This window comes from Phascolarctos cinereus, unplaced genomic scaffold (assembly GCF_003287225.1).
Source record: "Phascolarctos cinereus isolate Bilbo 61053 unplaced genomic scaffold, phaCin_HiC Scaffold_5;HRSCAF=322, whole genome shotgun sequence".
Taxonomy (NCBI): domain Eukaryota; kingdom Metazoa; phylum Chordata; class Mammalia; order Diprotodontia; family Phascolarctidae; genus Phascolarctos; species Phascolarctos cinereus.
In genome coordinates, this window is record NW_027555958.1 from 467624669 (window position 1) to 467646272 (window position 21604).

General features: G+C 42.8%; 1 protein-coding gene across 10 annotated transcripts in view; it reads left to right on the forward strand.

The window, feature by feature from the left end:
• Nucleotides 1–20266: 20266 nt before the first annotated feature.
• Nucleotides 20267–21604, forward strand: part of SGIP1 (SH3GL interacting endocytic adaptor 1) — a 299844-nt gene continuing 298506 nt past the window's right edge. For all 10 annotated transcript variants that reach the window (XM_078156704.1, XM_078156693.1, XM_078156695.1 and 7 more), the window contains exon 1: nucleotides 20267–20461. In XM_078156704.1, the coding sequence (XP_078012830.1) occupies nucleotides 20386–20461 (76 nt within the window). In that variant the 5' untranslated portion in view covers nucleotides 20267–20385. The remainder of the gene's footprint in view (nucleotides 20462–21604) is intronic.

A 21604-nucleotide genomic window follows, 5' to 3' on the forward strand; every position in this document is an offset into this window, starting at 1 on the left:
AACCACTGAACATTTATTGGCCATATACTAGGAAGCTAGCACGGTACCTGGTATTCTGGGAACACAATGAAGCCTTAGTACCTTGTGCAAAACAAGGGAATAATAAATATCTGCTCAGTGTAAGAATGAATGAATGAATCTGGGAAAACCAGCCTGTGCAACAATCAGAACACAGTGTAATCCAGTGCAGAGCTCTACCCTAAGTTGCAGTGACAGTGCTCCTGTGCCTTGCATTCCTCAAGGCTCACTTAACCGGCTGCTAGGCTTTCTTCCCAAATACTCCCGGTTCTGAAGGATTCTCATCTACCTCAAATTATCTTGTATTTACTCATCAGCACACATCCCATTTCTCCTCGGTAGAGCATATGCCCCTTAGGGGCAGCTGCTGGCTTTATTTTTCCCCATAGCCTGGCACATAGTAGGGCCCTAATAAATGTAGAATTGATTTGAGTTGAAAGGAGGAAGACCAGGAACCATCAGGGTGTCCAATTGCATTGGATGATTATAAGAATCCCGGCAGACCCAAGATTTAGGTCACAGACACAGATATAAAAAGATATCTGGAGATCAACTATTATGACTGTCTCAGTTTTTGGTAAAATGTCAAATTTTTAATGTTCAATCAAATACAATGAAGTTGAAATACAGATATGGAAATGTAACACCTTCTTAGGCGCTCTGGTTTGGAACAAACAGAATAGCCGCTTTTACACAGCACCCCTTTCCCTTGGGTCGTCTGCAAATGCAGCCTTTGCTGACCATCAGTTTTTATGTAACTTAATGTTAGAGTATATCAAGAAAATCCTATAGACTGGCAGATTTTCAGTTGGTTTGGACATTTTGTACCAAGAAATTTATCAAAATTGCAAATGCATTTATATGGTATCTCTGATCATTCCATAAGCCTTTCCAGAAACGTTGTGTGTCTGGCAAGAAATCATACAATGTGACTATGAGTTATTCAGAAGTACTGATGAATCAGAACTATATCTTGACATAGCAATGATCATTTCAGTGAGGAAGAAGGTCTTGATGAGTGTACTACCAAGAGCGTGAGATATTCATTCTTAATTGTTTTTACACCAGTTGTAAAAAGTGAAATAATTCGTATTAAATTATTTTACCAGAAACAAGTTATTTAATATTAGTATTATACTTGTTTACTACTGTGCAAAGAATATTCAGTATGAATAAATCCCAGTGAATCAGTATAATAGCTCGTATTGAGGAAAGAGCAGGGTTTTCTGCTCTTATTGCTATTATCTTATGAAGATACTGGTTTAGTTAGACTGAGGATATAGCTTTAATCACCACATTTTAACCCTGGCATGTGGTTTGTTGGGAGTTGGAAAGGCGGTGCTGCTACAATGTAGTAATGGTGTCACCAAAAGGCACGATGGTTTTGGGAGTGTTCATTGTGTAATTGTACCTCTATTTAGGGAGCATCTTGATGTATTTCTAAATTGGCATTTCATATTTTAAGTTAAAATGGTCAGGCTTTGTCCTATATACAATCTACTTTTCCTTGGCTACAATTTTCTCGTCTCCTGGAAGTAATGGCACAATTAAGTAGTATACTGGAGCCAGAGAGAGTGACTGTCTCATTTTACAGATGAGTAAACTGAGGTGCAGGAACCTTCCCCACGCTCACACGAGTACCAGGAAGCAGAGCTGGGCTCTGGACTCAGCTCCTCTGGTTCCAAAGCCAAGACGCTTTCCAGAGTGCTGTGTTATAAGTCAGGAAGCAGAGTTCCACTGAAATCTCTGTGAGAGTGTTGATGGTGATTTGCCCAAGCACCTAATGTTAGGTTCCAATGATCGTAAGAGTCAGCACTCACCTACCTGGCTGACCCCAGGTGCACAGCACTTCTGGTAGGTGATGTTGTTCAATCCCATTCACAAACATCATTGCCCGTGTTTCAGAGATGAAGTTAACCAAGGCTCAGGAAGGTTAAGTCATTTTCCCAAAGTCACACAGCAAGTAAGTGAAAGAGCCAGGACTAGATTCTAGCCACATCTCTAGGCTCCCAAGTCCAGTGTTCTTGTATATAAGAGCCTGGATCCAGGGCTGGGAGGGACCTCAGAAACCAGCTAGTCTCACGGAAACCGAGGCCAAGAGAATGAAGTGGCCTGCCGTAGGGTACACAGAGACAGGATTTGAACCCAAGGCCCTCTGGGACAAAATCCAAGGCTCTTTCCACTGCACTTGCAAAATAGTGGTAGTAATAACTCCTGCCTTAAGGATTAACAATGATAATTCTTTAGAGGTAGTGTGATCCAGTGGTTTGGGAATCCATGAACTTGGGCTCAAGACCTGCATCTGTCACTTAGGACTTGGGTGGCCTCGAGCAAGTCCCTGTCCCTCTCTGGGCCTCAGGGGACTAGATGACCTCTGAGGTCCCTTCCAGCTCCATCTGCCAATGACCTGGGTTCGAATCCTGGCTCCAAATCCTTGCTCTGTGCCCTTGGGCAATTTACTGCCCTCTCTGGGCTTCAGCTTTCTCAGCTGCCAGATGAGGAGTTGGGCTGTGCACTTTCCAGCTGTGTCCGCCCTCCCATGTCAAGCTGTTTGTAAACCTCAAAGTCCAGTGTCAACATCAGCTGCGGAGTCTGCTCAGCCTCTGGGTGTCTTTATCTCCCCTCCCCCCACTCCAAGTTCAGTATCTTAGAAATTCCCTTTGGTTCCTTGTATTTATAAGCATTCCTGTGTGTGCGTGTGTACGTGTGTGCGTGTGTATGTGTGTGTGCGCGCATGTGTGTGCATACATGCATGTGTGTGTACATTGTGTGCGCTTGATGCTCTGAGCCTGTGGCCCCCAACACAATCAGAAAGGCTGAGGGTTGGTCTCTAAACAAGCAAGGACGTGCCTGGAACTTTGTTTAGACGCCAAAGTCATCCTTTGTTTTGCCAATAGTTTCCTCCCTCCAGGCTTAAGCAAGTCCTTACATCCTCCCTCTACCTCCTTCCGGTCCTCCCTTCCCCCCCTTTTCTCACTCTCTCTCTCCCTCTCTCCCTCTCTCTCTCTCACTCTCTCTCTCTCTCTCTCTCTCTCTCTCTCTCTCTCTCTCTCTCTCTCTCTCTCTCTCTCTCTCTCTCCCCCCCCTTCTCTGCCTCCTTCCCCCTGTCTCACTGTTTCTGTCTACTTCTCCATGTTTGTTTCTGTCTCCCTCAATGAAACTATGTATCATTTATTTGTCTGTCTGTCTTTCCATCCATTTCATTCTCTCTGTCTCTGCCTCTCTCTTTCCCTCTGACTCCCATCCCTCTGTTTCACTGTTTCTATTTCTGTCTGTTTCTCCTTGTTTGTTTCTGCTTCTCTCAATGAATCCATCCATCCATCCATCCATCCATCCATCCATCCATCCATCCATCCATCCATCCATCCATCTATCCATCCATCCATGTGGATGCCTGTGTGTGTCTTTGTGTGTGTCTCTCTCTATCTCTGTCATACACACACACACACACACACACACACACACACACCCTCCAGATTTCTCTTCACGTTCCAACAAGGTTCAGGTGAGAAAGGATAATCCAAGCCCTCCCAGATACCTGGCACAATCCCAGAACTGACTTTCCCTTTGGATCAGCTTTGACAACAAATATGAACCTATAATCATTAATCCAGCATCATGGAATGTAGAACGCTAGCAACTTGGGTGGGGGGGGCTCTTTCATGCATGTCTTTGTAACCCCAGCACCTGGCCCCGAGCATAGTGCCCCAGCAGAGAGTAGAAATTTAAGATGTTTGGGTGGGGGAGGGGAGGAATGTCGTTGTTTTTGCTGATTCTTCCTGATTGATTGAAGAACGATGCTGATGGGAGGCTTACTGGACCACATGGGGGTTTTCAGCTAGTCTCTCTTTACTAGGCTTCACAAGAATTCAGCCTTGGAGACAACTTGCATTAGGAAATGCAGACCCTTATGTTAGTGTTTGGCTGGTTGTGGTGACTCTTTGAAAGAAGAAGGTCTTCACTGGAGACGGGACCCAGATCTGGTCCCTGATCCCTTTCCCCAGAAAAGCGAAGCAGTAGATGCCCGGGTCAGAGCATGGAATGCAGAGTCTGAGGACCTGGGATCACATAGTGGGTCTCTTACCACCTGGGTCATCGTGGCCAAGTCCCCAGCCTTTCTGGCTTCCATTCCCTCCCCTTTAAAAGGAAGAGCTTGACCTAGGAGCTCTCCAAAGTCCACGCGGCTCTCACCCCAAAGATGATTTTATTTTTAATTAAAGGTGATACTTATTTGTTATTTCAAGATACTTTATTGAAATCTTTTGGTTTTATATCACATTAATTTCCAGATACATCTTTCTCATCCCACCACACAGCTAGGCATCCCTTGTAACAAAGGGAAAAAAAAGAAAGAAGAAAAAAATTCAACCGAACCAATTAGCACATTAACTGTGTTTGACAACGTATACACCAGCCCACAGCTGTAGTCCCCCACCTCCACAGAGAAGGAAGGGAGGTATATTTTCTCAAACATTTCTGTAGGGCTGAGGCTGGTCATTCCAATCGCACAGTATTCAATTTCAGTTGTACATCCCATTACATTGCTGTTTCTCCTGTGTATATTAGTTTCCTGGTTCTGCTGACTTCACTCAGCATCGCTTCATAGAAGTCTTCCCATTCTTCTCCCTAGCCTTCATATTCATTATTTTTTGCAGTGCAGAAGTATTCCAATATTTTCATACATACTCTGCTGAGCTATACCCCAATCGATGGGCATTTATTTTTTTTGCAAACCCCTCCCCATACACGTTTGTTACCACACCCACACAAGGTAGCAGCTAGGTAGGAGTCAGGAAGATCTGAGTTCAAATCCTGCCTCAGACACTTAGCTGTATGACCCTGAACAGGCCATTTAATCTGTTTGCCTCAGTTTTCTTCATCTGTAAAATGGGGCTAATAATAGCATCTGCCTCCTAGTGTTGTTTTAAGAATCAAATGAGAAGATATTTGTAAAGTGTGTAACAGTGCCTGGCACATAGTAAGTGCTATATAAATGTTAACTATCATTGTTATTACTGTTGTTAAAATTCCAGCGCTGGTGCTTATTATTGGGATGAGCTGGGACATGTCATTCAACTTCCCTGGGACTCAGTTTCCTCATCTGTCAAGAAGACTAGAATCTTGGAGAGGGCCTCTCCATACATAATCCTATGTATGGAGGGACCTTCTTTCTATCTTCGGCCTTCTTGGAGTATATGCCTAGAAGTGGGATCTCTGGGTCAAAACCTATGGACATTTTAGTCACCTCTTTTCGTATAACTCCAACATGATCTCCAGAATGGCTGGACCAATTCTCAACTCTGCCAACAATGCATCAGTGTGCCCATTTTTTTTTGAAGCCCCTCTAACATTTAATTATTCCAACCTTTTCTCATATTTGACAGTTTCCTGAGTATGAGATGACACCTCAGAATCGTCTTGTTTTAATTTCTATTATTATTAGGGGTTAGAAGCTTTCCCCGCACCAGGGTTGTTGAAGTTATATAGTTCTCCTTCTGAGGCCTATTTCTTCCTCTCCTTTGACCGCTGACACTCTGGAAGACCCTCGGCTTGTTGATTAGAGGAGTCAGTGCAGAGAGGCCCAGGCCGCGAGACGTTTGGCTGCCCTGAAGAGTGCCATCTTCCTCACGAGCCACAGGTACCTACCCCAGCTTTTATCCAGTCTCCTCTTTTTAAGTGCCAGGAAGCCAAGGTTGGAGAAAGTGAGCCAAGTGTCCACAACCTCAGGAATCGTGGAGGGCAAGGCCAAGCCGTGGGCTCTAGTGGGCTGGGAGTCAGGTGACGCAGACTCCTGGCCCATTTTGGCTTCTAACTTCCTGCGTGGCCAGTTCTTCTCCTCTCTGGGACTCAGAGAGGGGAATTGGACAACATGACTTCTAAGCCCCTTCCAGCTCTAAGTCTGTGTTCTCTTCCTCCTTTCACGTCAACGTGTCTTAAGCACTTCACAAGTAGAAAGAATGGAATCCCTCTGAGGCAGGAACAGCTTCATTTTTGTCTTCATATTCCCAGATTCTAGCATAGTGCCTGGCATATGGTGAGTTCTTAACATATGCATGTTGATTGAGTAATTGTTTGTAGCACAGTACTAGCAGAGAAGAGGCATCCTCTCTCCTAGAGAATGTTACAGCACAGTAGAGGGCTGTGATACCTGAACAAATAGCTATAATAGAAAAAGGAAAAATAATAAATGTGTAGGAAATGAATGTGATGCAAGGTCTCGTAAAGAAAAGATCATTACTCATGAGAGAAATCATGGAAGGCAACCTGGAGGAAGTGGCATTTTGGCTAGTGTCTGAAGGCTATAAAGGATTTCAAATAGGCAGAAGAGAAGACAAAGGTACAGACCAGAAAAGCACAGAGCACCTAAGGGAGGCCTTGAGTAGTTCGGTTTGGCTGGAGTCAGCCGATAAAGACCTATTAAGCACCTATTACATGCCAAGTACTGTGGATAAAAAAAAAAAAAGCAAAGAACAGTGCCTGCCCTCAAGGAGCTCACAGTCTAATGGGGGAGCATGGAGTACTTGAAAGAGAGTGTTCCAGAAACTCAGTTAGAAAGGCCCATAGAAAAGCCTCATATGAGCAGGTGTAAAGCAAAGTGAGTAGAACCAGGAAACATAGTGATGCGGTAACTGTAACAATGCCAATAGAAAGGACAAAGATGACAATGATCATCAGAACTCAATGCTGTGTAATGACAATGACCACACTTGGACCCAAAGACAGCAAATAGAATTTGCAGAGGTGGGGAACTATGTGTGTGGAACAGGGCATACACTGGACTTAGTTGATATCTTAGTTAACGTTGCTGAATTTGTTATTGTTGTTGTTGTTAGAAGGCATGGCTCTTTGGGAGGGGAGAGAAAGAGGGTTATCCATGTTGGGAGATGTATGTGACGTTAAAATAAAAGGCATCAATTTAAAACAAAATGTAAGGGCCTTTTGGAACACCAAGTCTCAACCTCATCTGAAAGGGAATCCCCTCTACAATATCCCCAACAAGTGGACATCTAGCTTTGGCTTGAACAGCTCCAGTGGAGAGGGAGCCCACTGCCTTAATGGCAGCCCATTCCACCTTGGGAAGGCTCTCAATGCTAGGAAGTTTTTCCATGAAACAAGGCTAAATCCCTTACTTCTGTTCCTTCTGTTGCTTCTGGTTCTGCCATCTTGGGCCAGATTGAACCAACCTAAGCCCTCTCCCACAAGACAGCCCTTTGAATACTTGAAGATAATAAGCATTTATTAAGTACCTACTGTGTGTGGGCGCAAGTACCTTCCTATCCCTTTCCCCCAAGTAGAGTGGCCCTTCTTCATGTCCTCAAGGACATCCACCAACTTGGTTGCCTTTCTTTGGGCATTCTCCAGCCTATTGATGCCTTCATTAAACCACAAAGCCCAGAACTGAACCCAAGACTCTAGGCAAGTCCTGACAAGGACTTACTGTTCCTCCTTCCCATTCCCTCCCTCACTGGACTTGCTCAGAGAGTGGTGGGCAAGCCTTTTCATTTTTATTTTTTAAAGCACCAGTATTTATGCTTAATTTCAACTTCAAAGTTTCAAATCCATGTTCTTTATGATAGTGACTGATTTCTTGTCTTAAGGGATTAGAAATGCTCTTTATGTCTTTTCCCTAAATGCTTACCCCAGCAATCCTTCCCTTCGGGTACAGGCCCCACTGTTTGTGGGGCTGTGTGTTAAGGAAGCAGGACCAGGATGGTAAGTGATCAGGAAAAGCCATGTCTCTGAGGAGCATTTGAAAGAATTAGGTGTGCCTATCCTGGGGAACACTGGAGGGGGGCTGGAGGTGAGGGACTTGGCTGTCTTCAGCTACCTCTTGAGGTGTCACTCATAAAGGAGTGAGACTCAATATGCTTGGCCCCAGAGAGCTGAACTAGTCCCAAAAGGTAGATGTTATAGGATGGTTGATCAATATACAAAAAGAAGCCAGAGCCGTCCAGAACTAGAATGAGCACCATTTTGATGACGGAGGCCGGGCCATCGTTATTCCCATGAGCTCTTTCTCCTTCCCCATCTATTCCATTACACAAAATCATAGATTTCTACAACTGGATTAGACCTTAGTGAGCATCCAGTCTAATCCCTTCACTTTGCAGATGAGGAAACTGAGACCCGAAGGGATAAGGGAGTGGCCCAAGAGAACTTGGCTACAATCCTATCTCCACCCTCACTAGCTGTGTGTGCCTGGGAAGTCTTTCCTCACCAGCACCAGGAAGATGAGACAGAGTGATGTGGTAACCCAAAAGCCTGCTTCGGGAGTTGGGAAGGCCTGGGTTCAAGTCCTATTCCTGACCTATGCAAGCTGCTCAACTTCTAAGTGTCCTGGGCAGCTCAGACTCTTCGCTGTGGAATGATCAGGGTAAAGTACTTCACAGACCCTATGGTGCCGTAAAAGTGGTAGCCATTCTTGTTTTTAAATACTCATCTGCATTGCTAGATTGCTTTTCCATTTAGGAGCTCCCTACATTGATGAAATCATAATTCCAGATCATGTTATTCCTGCACATTTATCAATCCCTGTGCCAATCCATTGATCTGTTTGGACAGCTCCCTCTATTCCTCCTATGGTAAAATTGCATCTCTTCATGTCTTTCAATTTTCATCCTTGAGAACTTCCCTTCCCAAATTCAAGGAGTCCTAGCTCTTTGCTGAATCCTTTGAAATCTTCTTTCCCTAAATCTTTTGGGTTTTTCTTGGGAGAGATTTTCGAGTGGTTTGCCATTCTGTTCTCCAGCTCATTTTACAGATGAGGAAACTGAGGCAAACAGTGAAGTGACTTGTCCAGGGTCACACAGCTAAGAAGTGTCTGAGGCCAGATTTGAACTCACAAAGAGGAGTCTTCCTGACTCCAGGCCTGGAGCACCACCAAGCTACTCTCTCCAAACCTAGAGTGCACTAGAGAACACAATCTAGAACCTACTTCTGTGGTTGTTGTGAGGTAAGAACTTTGTCAAATTTAGCATATTCATGTAACCTATTATTGTTATCTCACCAGTCCAGTGTGGTACAATACAGCCCACCCTTGGCATGCCCATTCCTTGGGTTGGAGGAATGAAGTGGCATTTGGAGTGGAGTGATGTTGTCCCAAACTAGTTCTGGCATCCAGAGAAACACAACGTACCCGCCTCTCTTGGGAAATTCTCCATTAGCAGACTGAGAGGTAAAGAACGTTTGGATTTGTCCTATTGTCCAAAGGGGCACTGAAAGCTATCATGAGACAACCCATGGGGTCAAAGGAAATCTCCTCCCTGTGAGGAAAGAGAAGCAGGGGTCAGGTCAGGACCTACGTGTGTCTAAAACAGAAGCTGGGCTCTGTCAGGAGGAGAATTTTCAGCACAAAAATCTCCAGGGGATGAGACAGAAACAGGAAAAGGTGTGGCTGGGCTCCACTGGTCTGATATGACATTTCCTCAGAATTCCAGGCTGTTAGAGCAGCGGGCATTCCCTGGCCCTACCTGTGCCTGGCTCTATTGGGTCTTCCATGAAACCTCCCGACTGACCAGCACTGGTGAGACTGAGGCCGTGGGCTAGGCCCCCCGGCTGCTGGTGCCAGGAAAGCCACTAAGGAATTGGATTGGCTGGTCTGACCCTGAGAAATAGCAATCACACCAGTGCATTGTATAGACAATATCACTTCTCAATAGCCCTGAGAGACAATGCAAGTATTATCAATACCAGTGTAGAAAAGGTTGCTGAGAGGGACGAAGTATCCTGGCTAAGGTTCTGTCCGCAGTAAGTGGCCAGGTCAGAAGTTGAACCCAGATCTCCTGGCTCCAAGTTCTGGGTCCTTCCCTTTGCAGCAAGGTCTGGGTCAAGAGAGAAACCACCAAGGGGCAGGGTGGGGCAGGTTGGCCGGCTCCATGGTAGTCAACGTGAGCATTTACCCCTGGGAAACTGACAAATATGACAAATCAGGGCTTGGTGTATTGTTTTGTTGATTTCTTGACTTGAGTGATTGAGAAATGTCAATCATACAGATTAAATTTTAAAGTTGGTCCTTATAGATTTTTCCCTCTAGGGAGCCAGTTGTTAAATATGCATCAGCATAAAAGGGTGTTAATCAAAGCTCTTTCCTAGACATGCCTGGAGCACATAGTGTTGACTGAAGGCACCCTTCTTCTAACAGCCAGTCTGAAATTCTCCTCATTTGTCACTTCTTTGGATTAATGCATCATCTTGAAAACAAAAATCTGATCAAATGAAAACATGTTACCTGGTAGAGGCACCATATTAACTCATTGCAATCACCCAAGAGAATTAGCTCATTGGTACCTGGTGGGAGAACAGACTGGGAAATGGGAAGATGGAGATCCTCAATAAGGGGCTACACGAGCCCTGTAATGTGCCTCTTAATGGGATGCCCCAGAGTGGGTCAGTAGGTAGCAACAGAAAACAAGCGCCCTCAACTCACCGTTCTATTTCCTGCCACCTTGCCTTTGTATAGGATGTCTCACACCCCCTAGAATGCCATGCCTCCTTATTTCTGATTCTGACAATCCAAACTTCCTTCAAGGCTCAGCTCATGTACCGCCTCCCAGAGGAAGCCTTTCTTTTTCACACTAATTATTAGTGATTTCTCCCTTATTAAGATAATATGATATTATGATAATTATAAAATTATAATACATGATAATATAAATTATCATATATACATGTAACAGGGGCTTGAAAATGGACTGGGAGTGTGGGATTGGTGAGTTTTAAGCATTGCCTTACAGCCTTGAGAATGAGCTGAACACCTGGGAGTTTTCACACACACACACACACACACACACACACACACACACACACCACTGAGAAGGAGCAGGGAGGTGGCATTACCAGCCCCACCCAGGATTTAATGAGCTCAACTAGAAAATGGTGGCAGAGGACACCTGGAAGCTGGGAGGAGATGGTAGAAAGAGGAGATGAAGTCAGGTCACAGAGACCACTGAAGGTGCTTTAGAACACAGGACTCTGACTGAAGCTACAGTTGTACTCACTATCTCTTTAAGAACCGAAGAAAGCTCTAAGGAGCGTCTGCTCTTTCCCCAGCTTCCTCTCTGCAGGCTGATCCAAACACAGGGCAATAACTCTGCCCACTTTTACCTTAACTTTTCCCCGTGGACAGAATTTTCCTCCAATCCAAAGAAACCCAGGTTTAGCTGGACTTACACAAGCCATCACAAAAGGCAGAGAGCCAAATCTCTCTCTGAATGTTTAGTAGTTTCCTAAATGAGGGCTTTGAGCTGTCGTGATAGTGCTGCTAATATTTCATGTTATAAACTCCATAAAACAGCACAAGAGGCCATAAGGGTCATCATATCGTCCCTAGGTTTAAAAAAAAAAAGTGAGCTAATTCTTATCACAGGGTGTAGCTGATCAAACCCCCAGAGAGAGAGGGGAGGGAAGGATTAAGGAAGACAGGACAGTGGCTGCAAACTCACTCTCTGTGTTTACATATTACCTCAGGATGCCAGGTAAGTTTCAATTTTTTTTTAAAAGAAATAGTTATTCCTAGAGTTTTTTTTTTTTGGTCTGTTTCATTTTAATCTTTGATTATCCTTCAAATTAGGTTCATGGTAAACTGATATAATTTGATATTTAGAAATATGTGAAAGGTAATGTGAATTTTCAGTACTTTTTTATGTTCCAGGTTTTGGTTACATATCAATCAACAGTTACATAAGCTTTTGAACACTTAAGCTATAAAACTAATGATTTTCTATTACTCTTCAAATATTTTCATCCTTCCTTAAGTTCATGTAAAATTCTATATACTTGAATTAAATAAGCATATATTAAAAAACAAAAAAAAAGAAACAACTCACACCCTAAACCATCCCCCAGGGAGGAGCTGGGAAAGATTCAACTCAGTCTGGTCCAGCAGGGAGGAGGAATTAGAAGGGATCTAGTACTGACCAGCTGGGTAACTGACTGGAGTTACAAAAACCTGTTTACCTGTTCTATCTGCCCAGGACAGTGTAAGCTTCTTGAGGGCGGACCCTAATTTTTTTTTTTGGCAATGCCTTTGTATTCCTAGTACCAAGCATAGTGCACATCAAAGGTGCTTAATAAATGCTTACTAGGATTAGTTGCAATGGTATGCTGGAGCTGACTCATATGGGCTCATACAAATGGCCTCGAATCCACAGGAATCAGCAAAGCTACAAAGCAGGACCTGATTTAATGTTCTGTTCACTGTCTACTCCAGTCTTAAGAAAGTCATGGAGGAAATGTGAATGATAATGCCAGATTAAATTGTGCCATGCATACCTGGCTTTTTCTGAAAGCTGGTTGTTAAACATTTATCAGCACACCCCTGATTAATTGGACTGGATTAGGAAAGAGGGCACAGCTGTTGTCTACATCAGCATCGCTTGGGGCTCAGTGAAGGTCATCTCAGGGGTTTCTCATCATTATCATGGTACAGTGGGAAGAGCATGGACCTTGGAATCAAAGAACCTGGATTCAAATCCAAATGCATCCTTGGGCCAGTTTCCCCACTCATAAATTCCCTTATGAGCAGCTGGGTGGTGCCACAATGCAAACAGCGCCAGGCCTGGAGTCAGAAAGCCTCATCTTCCTGAGTTCAAATCTGACCTCAGACACTTCCTAGCTGTGTGACCCAGGGAAAGTCTCCTAAGTATTTGCCTCAGTTTCCTCATCTGTAAAATAAGCTGGAGAAGGGAATAGCAAATCACTCCAGTATCTTTGCCAAGGAAACCCCAAATGGGGGTCACAAAGAGTTGGATATGACCGAACAACAAAAATGTTTAGATGAGATGGCCTCTGAGATCCCCCTTCAGATCTATGAAGCATAGGTGCAGAATTCAAAGAATCCTACCCAGGAAGCCATTGAACATTCAACAGGAGGGCCACAGATGCAATTTTGTTTTTATTTGAATGAGAAAAAGTGTAATACCACCAATGTTCAACTGAAAGGTCTAGAAATGATTAAGAGAAAAGGTATCCTGCCAACATGGAAAAATAACCTAGTGTAGTGGCCAGAGTCTTGGCCTTGGAGTCCCCAAGACCTGGCTTCTTACCCTGCCCCTCACATTTTCTAGCTGTGTGACTACAGGTGAATCACTTAGCTCCTAAACTCAGCTTCCCCACCTATAGAATGGGGATAATAATGCCTATAACACACACCTACAGTTCAAATATGGCCTGATTTAACCTCTTTTTGCCCCAGTTTTCCCATCTATAAACATGAGCATAATAATAGGACCTACCTCCCAGGGTTGTTGAGAGGAACAAATTAGATAATATTTATAAGGTATTTTGCAAACTTTAAACTGTTATATACATTCTAGTTATCTGTTTTATCATCATCATCACAATCATCATCCTCATCATCTCGAAGAGAGGTCCTACAGTCTGTTGGACCCCAATTCAGGAAGACCTGGGTTTAAATCCTGACTCTGACACAAGTTGTGTGACCTTTGGTAAGGTACTTTTATCTCTCCCAGCCTCAGTTTCCTTTCCTGCAAAATGGGAATAACAATACCTATATGTACCTGTGTCATTGGATGATAGTAACACTTCAAGGTGTAGAGCTGTGTGCAAAGTTTAAAGCACTGTATGAGTCAATTGTCATTCATCTTTGGCGCCCACTTTTGTAAACTGACTTCGGTGTTTCCAAGCTGTACCCATGGTTTTCTGCTGCCATCTAGTGAAAGAACCTGACGTGGACAATGACTTTAAAGATGACTAATCAAAACGTATTTATTAGGCGTTCTTTTTGGTTCCTGACACTATGCTCAAAGTTGGTCATGTAAAGAAAGGGTTAAAAAAAAAGGCCTTGCCTTCAAGGAGCTCATGTTCTAATGAGGGGATAGGTAGACAAGACAAATGGATAGACACATAGATAAGATAGATGGATAGACAAGATAGACGAATCAATACACGGATGGATGGATGGATGGATGGATGGATGGATGGATGGATGGATGGATGGATGGATGGATGGATGGATGGATGGATGGATGGACAGACAGCCTTGTAGGAAGGCAGGAAACTCCTCCTGCAGAAGGTAGGATTTGAGTGGAGTCTTGAAGGAAACAGAGGGGCTGAGGTAAGGAAGAGTGCTATTATTTCCATAATACATTCTTTCATTAGCACTGCAGACCCCCAGACCATACCTGCTCAAGGGGTAATCATTGCAGCAGCCCCGAAGGGCTGCCAAAAGCTCTGTGATCACATAGGCTTCAGTGGCAGAAACGTTGTACCAAGACTCTGGAAATGTGAGTTCTACACCAAGTTCAGCTGTGTGACTTGGGGCAAATCTCACTTCTCTGTACTTCTGTTTTGTCACCAATAAAATGACAGATTAGGACTAGGGAATATCTTTGTGCAAGTCACTTAACCTCCCTCAGTTTCCTTATCTGTAAAATGAGATGTTCCCTCAGACAAGTCTCTTCACTTCCCTGGGCCTCAATTTCTTTTTCTGTAAAATGAGAGGGTTGGCTTGGATGACCTCCAGGGCCTCTCCATCTCTAGTCCTGTGACCCATTCTTTCTCACATCTTCACGGCTACTGTAGTCATTATTCTTCTTAGCTCCCACTGCCCCCCAACCCCATGTTAATCAAATGCCGGTAATCTTGAGGAGTTAGCAGATAAGCCCAGAAGGCAAGAGGGGAGGGGAGATGATCAGGGCCTCCTTGGGAGACATAAGATGAGTTGATGAATGTTTCTTTCAGATCCTATCTCATGAAATAATCACATTTGTCACACTTATTAAATGCTTTAAGGGTTTCAAAATACTTTCTTCATAATGAACCTGCGAAATAAGCATATGTGTGTATACATATACACATACTGTATATTTTATAAATATATCAAATATATGCAGGGAGAGAAGAGGAAAGAAGAGGGAGAGGGGAAGAGAGTGGGATGGGAAAGAGAGGGAAGGGAGGCCAGATGGGGGGGAGAGAAACAGACAGAGGAATAGAGAGAGAGAGAGAGAGAGAGAGAGAGAGAGAGAGAGAGAGAGAGAGAGAGAGAGAGAGAGGGAGGAGGAGGGAGGGAGGGAGGGAGGGAGGGAGGAAGGAGGAAGGAAGGAAGGAAGGAAGGAAGGAAGGAAGGAAGGAAGGAAGGAAGGAAGGAAGGAAGGAAAGAAGAATTTCTAGGGAGAGAGAAATGATGTCAACCATCATACTAAGCACTGGAGATATAAATACAAATTGAAACAATCCCTGCCCTCAAGAAGTTTGCATTTTAATAGGAAAAATAACACTTGAAGGGGAACTAGAAAGAGGGTGAGGAAGCCCCTTAAGGTGATGTGGAAGAGACTGAAAAGTGTGATGGAGGCTTATTTCTGGACAAGAAAAGGAGTCCTGAGCTGTCGACAGCAGGGCTAAATTCCCATGGAATATACTAAGTCTGATACAAATATAGTATAAGAAAAGTGGAGACACTTTCAGCCTGGAGAAGGAAGGAAGGAAGGAAGGAAGGAAGGAAGGAAGGAAGGAAGGAAGGAAGGAAGGAAGGAAGGAAGGAAGGAAGAAGGAAGGAAGGAAGGAAGGAAGGAAGGAAGGAAGGAAGGAAGGAAGGAAGGAAGGAAGGGAGGGAGGGAGGGAGGGAGGGAGGGAGGAAGGGAGGAAGGGAGGGAGGGAGAAAGAAAGGAAGGAGCCTAGCCTCATTTCTTTTTGCCATAGTCACTAGACTGGTAAAATAGAAAAATTCCCTGGATGTATCATTTCATGATTTCAGTGTGTAATCTGGAAAAGTCCTTCATGATATCTCAGTTGACAGTGCAGGGCAGTCAGAGCTGGATGATGCATGACCAAGTGAATCTGTAACTCGTTAAACAGCTGTACCCAAAGAGTGTTGATTCCAGAGGGAGACATCTAGTGGAATGAAGCTGAGTTCTGTCCTTGGCCTCGCCCTGATCAACATTTTTTTCCAATCAGTGAATTAGATGATGATATTGAAGGCATGTGTATCAAAGTAAGAGACGACCCAAAGTTAGATGGAATACATATTTTGCTAGACAGCAGTCAGAATTCTGAATGATCTTGGCAATTTAGAATGGTGGAACCAAACTTAGTTGAAATTTAACCAAGATAAATGTAAATTCCTGCAATTGTGTTTGTTTGTTTGTTTCTTTCTTTTAAAGTTGATTGTGTAAGTGTAGAATAAGAGTCCTCATGTAGGAGTAATTCATGTCAAAAAAAGACCTTTTAACGTTTTAATTAATCAGAAGCTCAAAATGAGCCAAGTGAATAGTACAGTTCATTTAAAATGTTCATGATATCTTAGACAGCGCTAGTGGAAGCAGCGTTTGCATTAAAGGAGGTAATCGTCCCACTGTGACTTCATATTAGTCCAATGACATCTGGAGCATTTTGTCCAGTCCAGTCTTCTTTATCAGGTTCGTTGATGGAGTAGAGAGGCTGAAGGAGGAAGAGAGGACTGGAAACCACATGACATTGTATAAGAAATGACTAAGTAATTTGGAATTAGTCTAAAGACTAGAAGACTTGGAGGAGAGCGGGGGGAAGTGATCGATGGCTACCTTCACATGTTTGAAGGGATATCAAATGAAAGATGGATGAGGCTAATTCTAGGGTTGATCCAGATGCCAGATGTGTGGGCTGATGTGTAGAACTTAGAAGGAGATAGCTTTCAGCTTTGGAAGAAACAAGGCTGTCTGAAAGCAGGTTGGCTCCTAAGGTTATGTTATTCTCTAGCAAGGTAATGTTCCTTCCAGCTCTGAGATGCCATGGATATGATTTGCCAGATAGATTCTTGCTGCCTCCACAGGAACTCTGACCATGCCACTCTCCATTGCTCTTTGGATGATCCTCAGTCTTTCTACGCTAATCTATTTTCATTAATAGTGACAAGAGAATGATTACATTTTAACATTGGCACCTCCTTGTAGTCTCCTCACACTGCATGTATCGTATCACTCCGCTGCCTCCTTTGTCACCTCCGTCATTCAAGGCCAATTCCCAACTTGTCTTCAATGTCCTTGGGTAAGGCATTTAATCTCCATGGGCCTCAGTTTCCTTAACTGTAAAATGATGGGAGTTGGACAAGCTGATCTCCAATCTCCCTTCCAACTCTTTGTAGGCAGCCTCCACTCAAAGAGGAAGTTTGACTGCTGTTTTTCTGTGTTACATCTGTTTGGAACACACAGTGACAGCCATGTAAAGGCACTATTCCAAACAGGAAGCCAATGCCATCCACATTTGGTCTTGGGTAGTGTTGTAGGGATTCCTTTTTCCTTTGGGCCGGGTTGGCCCAAAGTTGAGATCCTTTTCAACTGTAATTACTCAGGGGCTATTATTCAGAAGACAGGAACAAGCTGACTGTTCTTCTAGGAATAGTTAACAAAGAAAAAAAAATGAAGCAAGTCTTCACATCATGGTGTTTTGTAACCTAGGCTATGACATTTTAACAATATTACTCATAATAAAAAGTGGGAAAATCCAACATAAATAAATAAAGCACGGCTCCATTCTCAGTGGGAAAACAAATACTCCTAGAGCTAGGACTGTCATTGTTCATGGCAGAGAAAGGTCAGTTGGCTGGTCACATGGCAACACCACACTTTTTTTTTTCATTTTGTAGGATTACTGGAAAAGTGAGTAATTGAGGTTGAGACAACCTGATCTTTGAAGAAAATCTTTAGCTAAAGGACCCCAGGCTGGATCCTGGTCCTGATGCATTGGCAAATGACTTCCTCTCTTGTCCCCAATTTCCTCAATCAATAAAATGTGAGGCTAGACAAATTGGAGCATATCACCCCCTCCTTCCAACTCATTGGGTCCCTTCATTGGGCCACTAGGATATAAAAGAAGCTCCCCTCTCTCCCTTTTTTTTCTTTTTTGGCAGTTGGGGTTAAGTGACTTGCTCAGGGTCACACAGCTAGTAAGTGTCAAGTGTTTGGGCTCAGGCTGGATTTGAACTTAGGTCCTCCTGACTCTGATGCTGGTGCTCTATCCACTGTGCCACCTAGCTGCCCCAAAACTCCTCTTTTTGAAACAGAAAGCTCTTCACATTCTGACTCCTTCCTACCTTTCCAGTCTTTTTGCACATAATCACCTCCCCATATAATATGTTTCAATTGATTGGCCTATTTCTTGTTCCTTCATCTCCCATCTCCTTTCCTTCACACTGGCTGACCCTCATGCTTGGAACGCTCTCCCTTGAAGATACCATAGCTAGAACACTGTGCCCCACTTGAGTTCGAATCTGGCCTCAGACACTAGATATGTGATACTGGACAAGTTACCTAACCTCTACATGCCTCAGTTTTCTCAATGTAAAATAGGGATAATAATAGTACCTTCCTCATAAGGTTGCCATGAGGATTAAATGAGATAATATTTGTAATATTGTAATATTGTGCTTAGCACAATACCTGTCACATAGTAGGCATTATACAAATGCTAGCTATTAGTATTGTCATTTGTTGTTCTTTATCATTAGTATATTATTTTATAGATTTCATTATATTTATATTATATTATATATAATGTATTATAACATAAATACTCTATATTATATATGAGTATTATTGTTATTGTGGTATTATTTATAAAGCTTAAAGGCAAACAGGAAAGGTTTCTTCCAGAAGGGAAGATTTTAGCTGGGACTTGAAGGAAGCTGGGAGGTAGAGACAAGAAGAGAGAACATCCCAAGCATGGGGGATGGACAGACAGTACAAATACCCTTGGGTCAGGAGATGAAGTGTCTTGTTCATTCATGGAAGAGCAGGGATGACATTGTCGTTAGATCGAAGAAGACACAGAAGGGTTTAAGATGTAAGAAGACCAGAAAGGTTGGAGAGGATTAGGTTGTGAAGGGTTTTGAATGTCAAATAGAAGATTTTATCTTTGATCTTAGAGGTGATAGGCAACTGCTTGAGTTTGTTGGGTAGGGGATAACATGGTCACGTCTGCATTTTAGGAAGATCACTTTGATAGCGAGTGGAGGATGGATTGGAATTGGCAGAAACTTGTGGCAGGAAGACCAAGCAGCAGCTATTGGAGTAGTACAGGCATGAGGGGATGAAGGCTTAAATCAAGGTGGTAGCAGTGTCAGAGGAAGAAGAAAGTTCATATGGGCCATGATATGAAGGAAAAAATACAGCAACCAATTAGATATGGAAAAGTAGTGGAGATTAGAGAGGAAGTAGGAAGTCAGTGATGGCACATAGATTTGGAACTCAGGTCATTGGGAGGATGTATCGTAACAGGGAAATAAAGAAATACTATAATTTTGTAGGTTTATTTTGTAGCCTGAAACTGAAGGTAACAGAAAACAAAACAAAAAGAATCTTGTTCTGAACTAAATTCGAATCTGATCTTAACACATTAAAGCACCCAAGAATGTAAGATAATAAGAGCTCATGGGGGCTCGCTAGCATTCCTGTGCCCCTTTCTACGTGTCCCAAATCAATCCAACAAAGATTTAGTAAGCATTTACCATCTACAAAGCACCGGGCGAGGCAAGTGATAGAGACACAAAGATAGGACACAGGACAAGGACGGTGCCCTCAAAGACTTTACAATCTCTTCTGTGGATGGAATGAGGCATCAACTTGTAAAAAAAAGAATGTTTCAGTATCACAGAATCAGGAGGACTGACAGAAGCATAGGTCTAATCATGTCTGTCACACACACACATTAATAAATTCCTATTAGTTCAAGGATCAAAAATGTAAACTCTTTAGTTTATTATTAAAGCTTTCAACACAACCTGAGCCCTCACTGTCTTTCTTGTCTTCTTACACATCATTCCCCTCCATATGTGTGTAATTCAGCTATGCACACTTAATCACTGTCCCTAGAACACAACACAAGAACTGAGCACCATTCTCTAGAGTTGGTCCATCCAAAGCAGAAGACAGTAGGACCATCACCTCTTGTGTTCTGGACATCATGTCTTTCTTAAAATAGAATGGGAAAGCAATTTCGACTGTCATATTACAAGTCTGGACAGAGATAAAGCATACTGTTGTTTCATAGTGAGTTTATAGTCTACTAAATCAGCCAGGTCATTTTTAGAAAGAACAGCTTTCTACCCAATAAAATGAAAAATGGAAAACCATTTCAGTAAGATGAAAAACCATGCTCTATTGGGAGAAGAGCACAACAGATGTTGTCAACCCTGAGTCCAGCTGTATGATTTTCCATAGGAGGTTGTCACAGCAATGGCTATTGCTTATGACATCATAGGATGATGGTAGTCATGATTTTTAACTGAAGGAAGAGTTGTATTATCCCCCCTCTGTAGGTAACAGGGACTGTTAGCCATGGACCATGGCCATCTAGTTTACTAACAAAGTAGATGGTCAGCCCCAAGAAGCAAGAGGAACATCTGCAGAAAGTCAGGGCTCGAGTATAGGTCAATGGATGGCTCTTTTTCAAGACCAGATAGATACAATGAGCCATTTTAAGAAGGATGGACCAATACTTCAGAGAAAAGGAGGTAAGAAGAGAGTGTTTGACTAAGATGTTTGAACTCATGAAAAATAGGAAGGTGAGATATTTTAAACATAATAAGATGGCACTCAAATCCACAGGAAAAGAAGATAAGTTATATAGGTAGCCTCAGCATATGCAGTGAAAATATTAAAAGTAATATGGAAGTAGCAGTCTCTTCCAGAAGGCTATTTTCACTAGATATTCTAGATTTCTCTGTAAACTAAAGGATTATAGCGACATGTTATTGCTAATAGTAAAATGGAACCTGAAAACATATACTAATGGATAGAGTACTGGGCTCAGAGCCAAGAGGAACAGGGTTCAAATCTAGCCTCTGATGCTATTAGCTGTGTAACCATTGGCAAATCACTTAACCACTTTGAGTCTCAATTTCTTCATTTGTACGATGGAGATCACCATATTTAGACTGCCTATCTTATAGTGTTGTTGTGAGGCTCAGATGTGATAGGTGTAAAGTATTACATAATATCAAGGTGTTTTGTTTTAATTAATGTTGAACTTAGCATCAGAATTATAGAATCACGGAAGCTCAGAGTTAGAAGGGACCACATAGATGATCCAGCCCAACATATATAAGAATGAAATCACCCTCTGCCATCTCCCTTGGCCATGAACCTTTGCTGGAAAATGTCTTCTAAGGGGAAGTTGACTTTTTTTTTCCCACGGAAATCCATTCCACTCTAATCATTAGGATATTTTGCCTTAAAATGAACCTATATCTGCTTTTCCAGAGTGTCCTTTTTTTCAGTGTATTTTTATTACTTGTTATTCCCTCTTCTGTTTCTTTGATAAGACTTGCCACTGTGGATTCCAGTTTTTCTATCCTGCCAATTATTTCTGCTATGTAGACCATAAATTCCTCTTTCACAAATTGTGTTTCTCTTTTCAAGCATTCAGATGAATCCTGCTGTGATTGCATGCTCTCTTGGGAATCCACAGGGTCTTCTGGCTCATCAGGTGTTGATTCATTTTTATTTATTCTGTAATATATATTCATACTTGTCTGGTTTATCTGATTATGCTCCAGGTTTATAATTTTCTTCCTCCTGAGATCTTTGGCAATTTAAGTCTTTTTCCTTATTTTGCCCTATTGCTCACTTTCCAACTCTCCTCTCTAAAGGTGGTT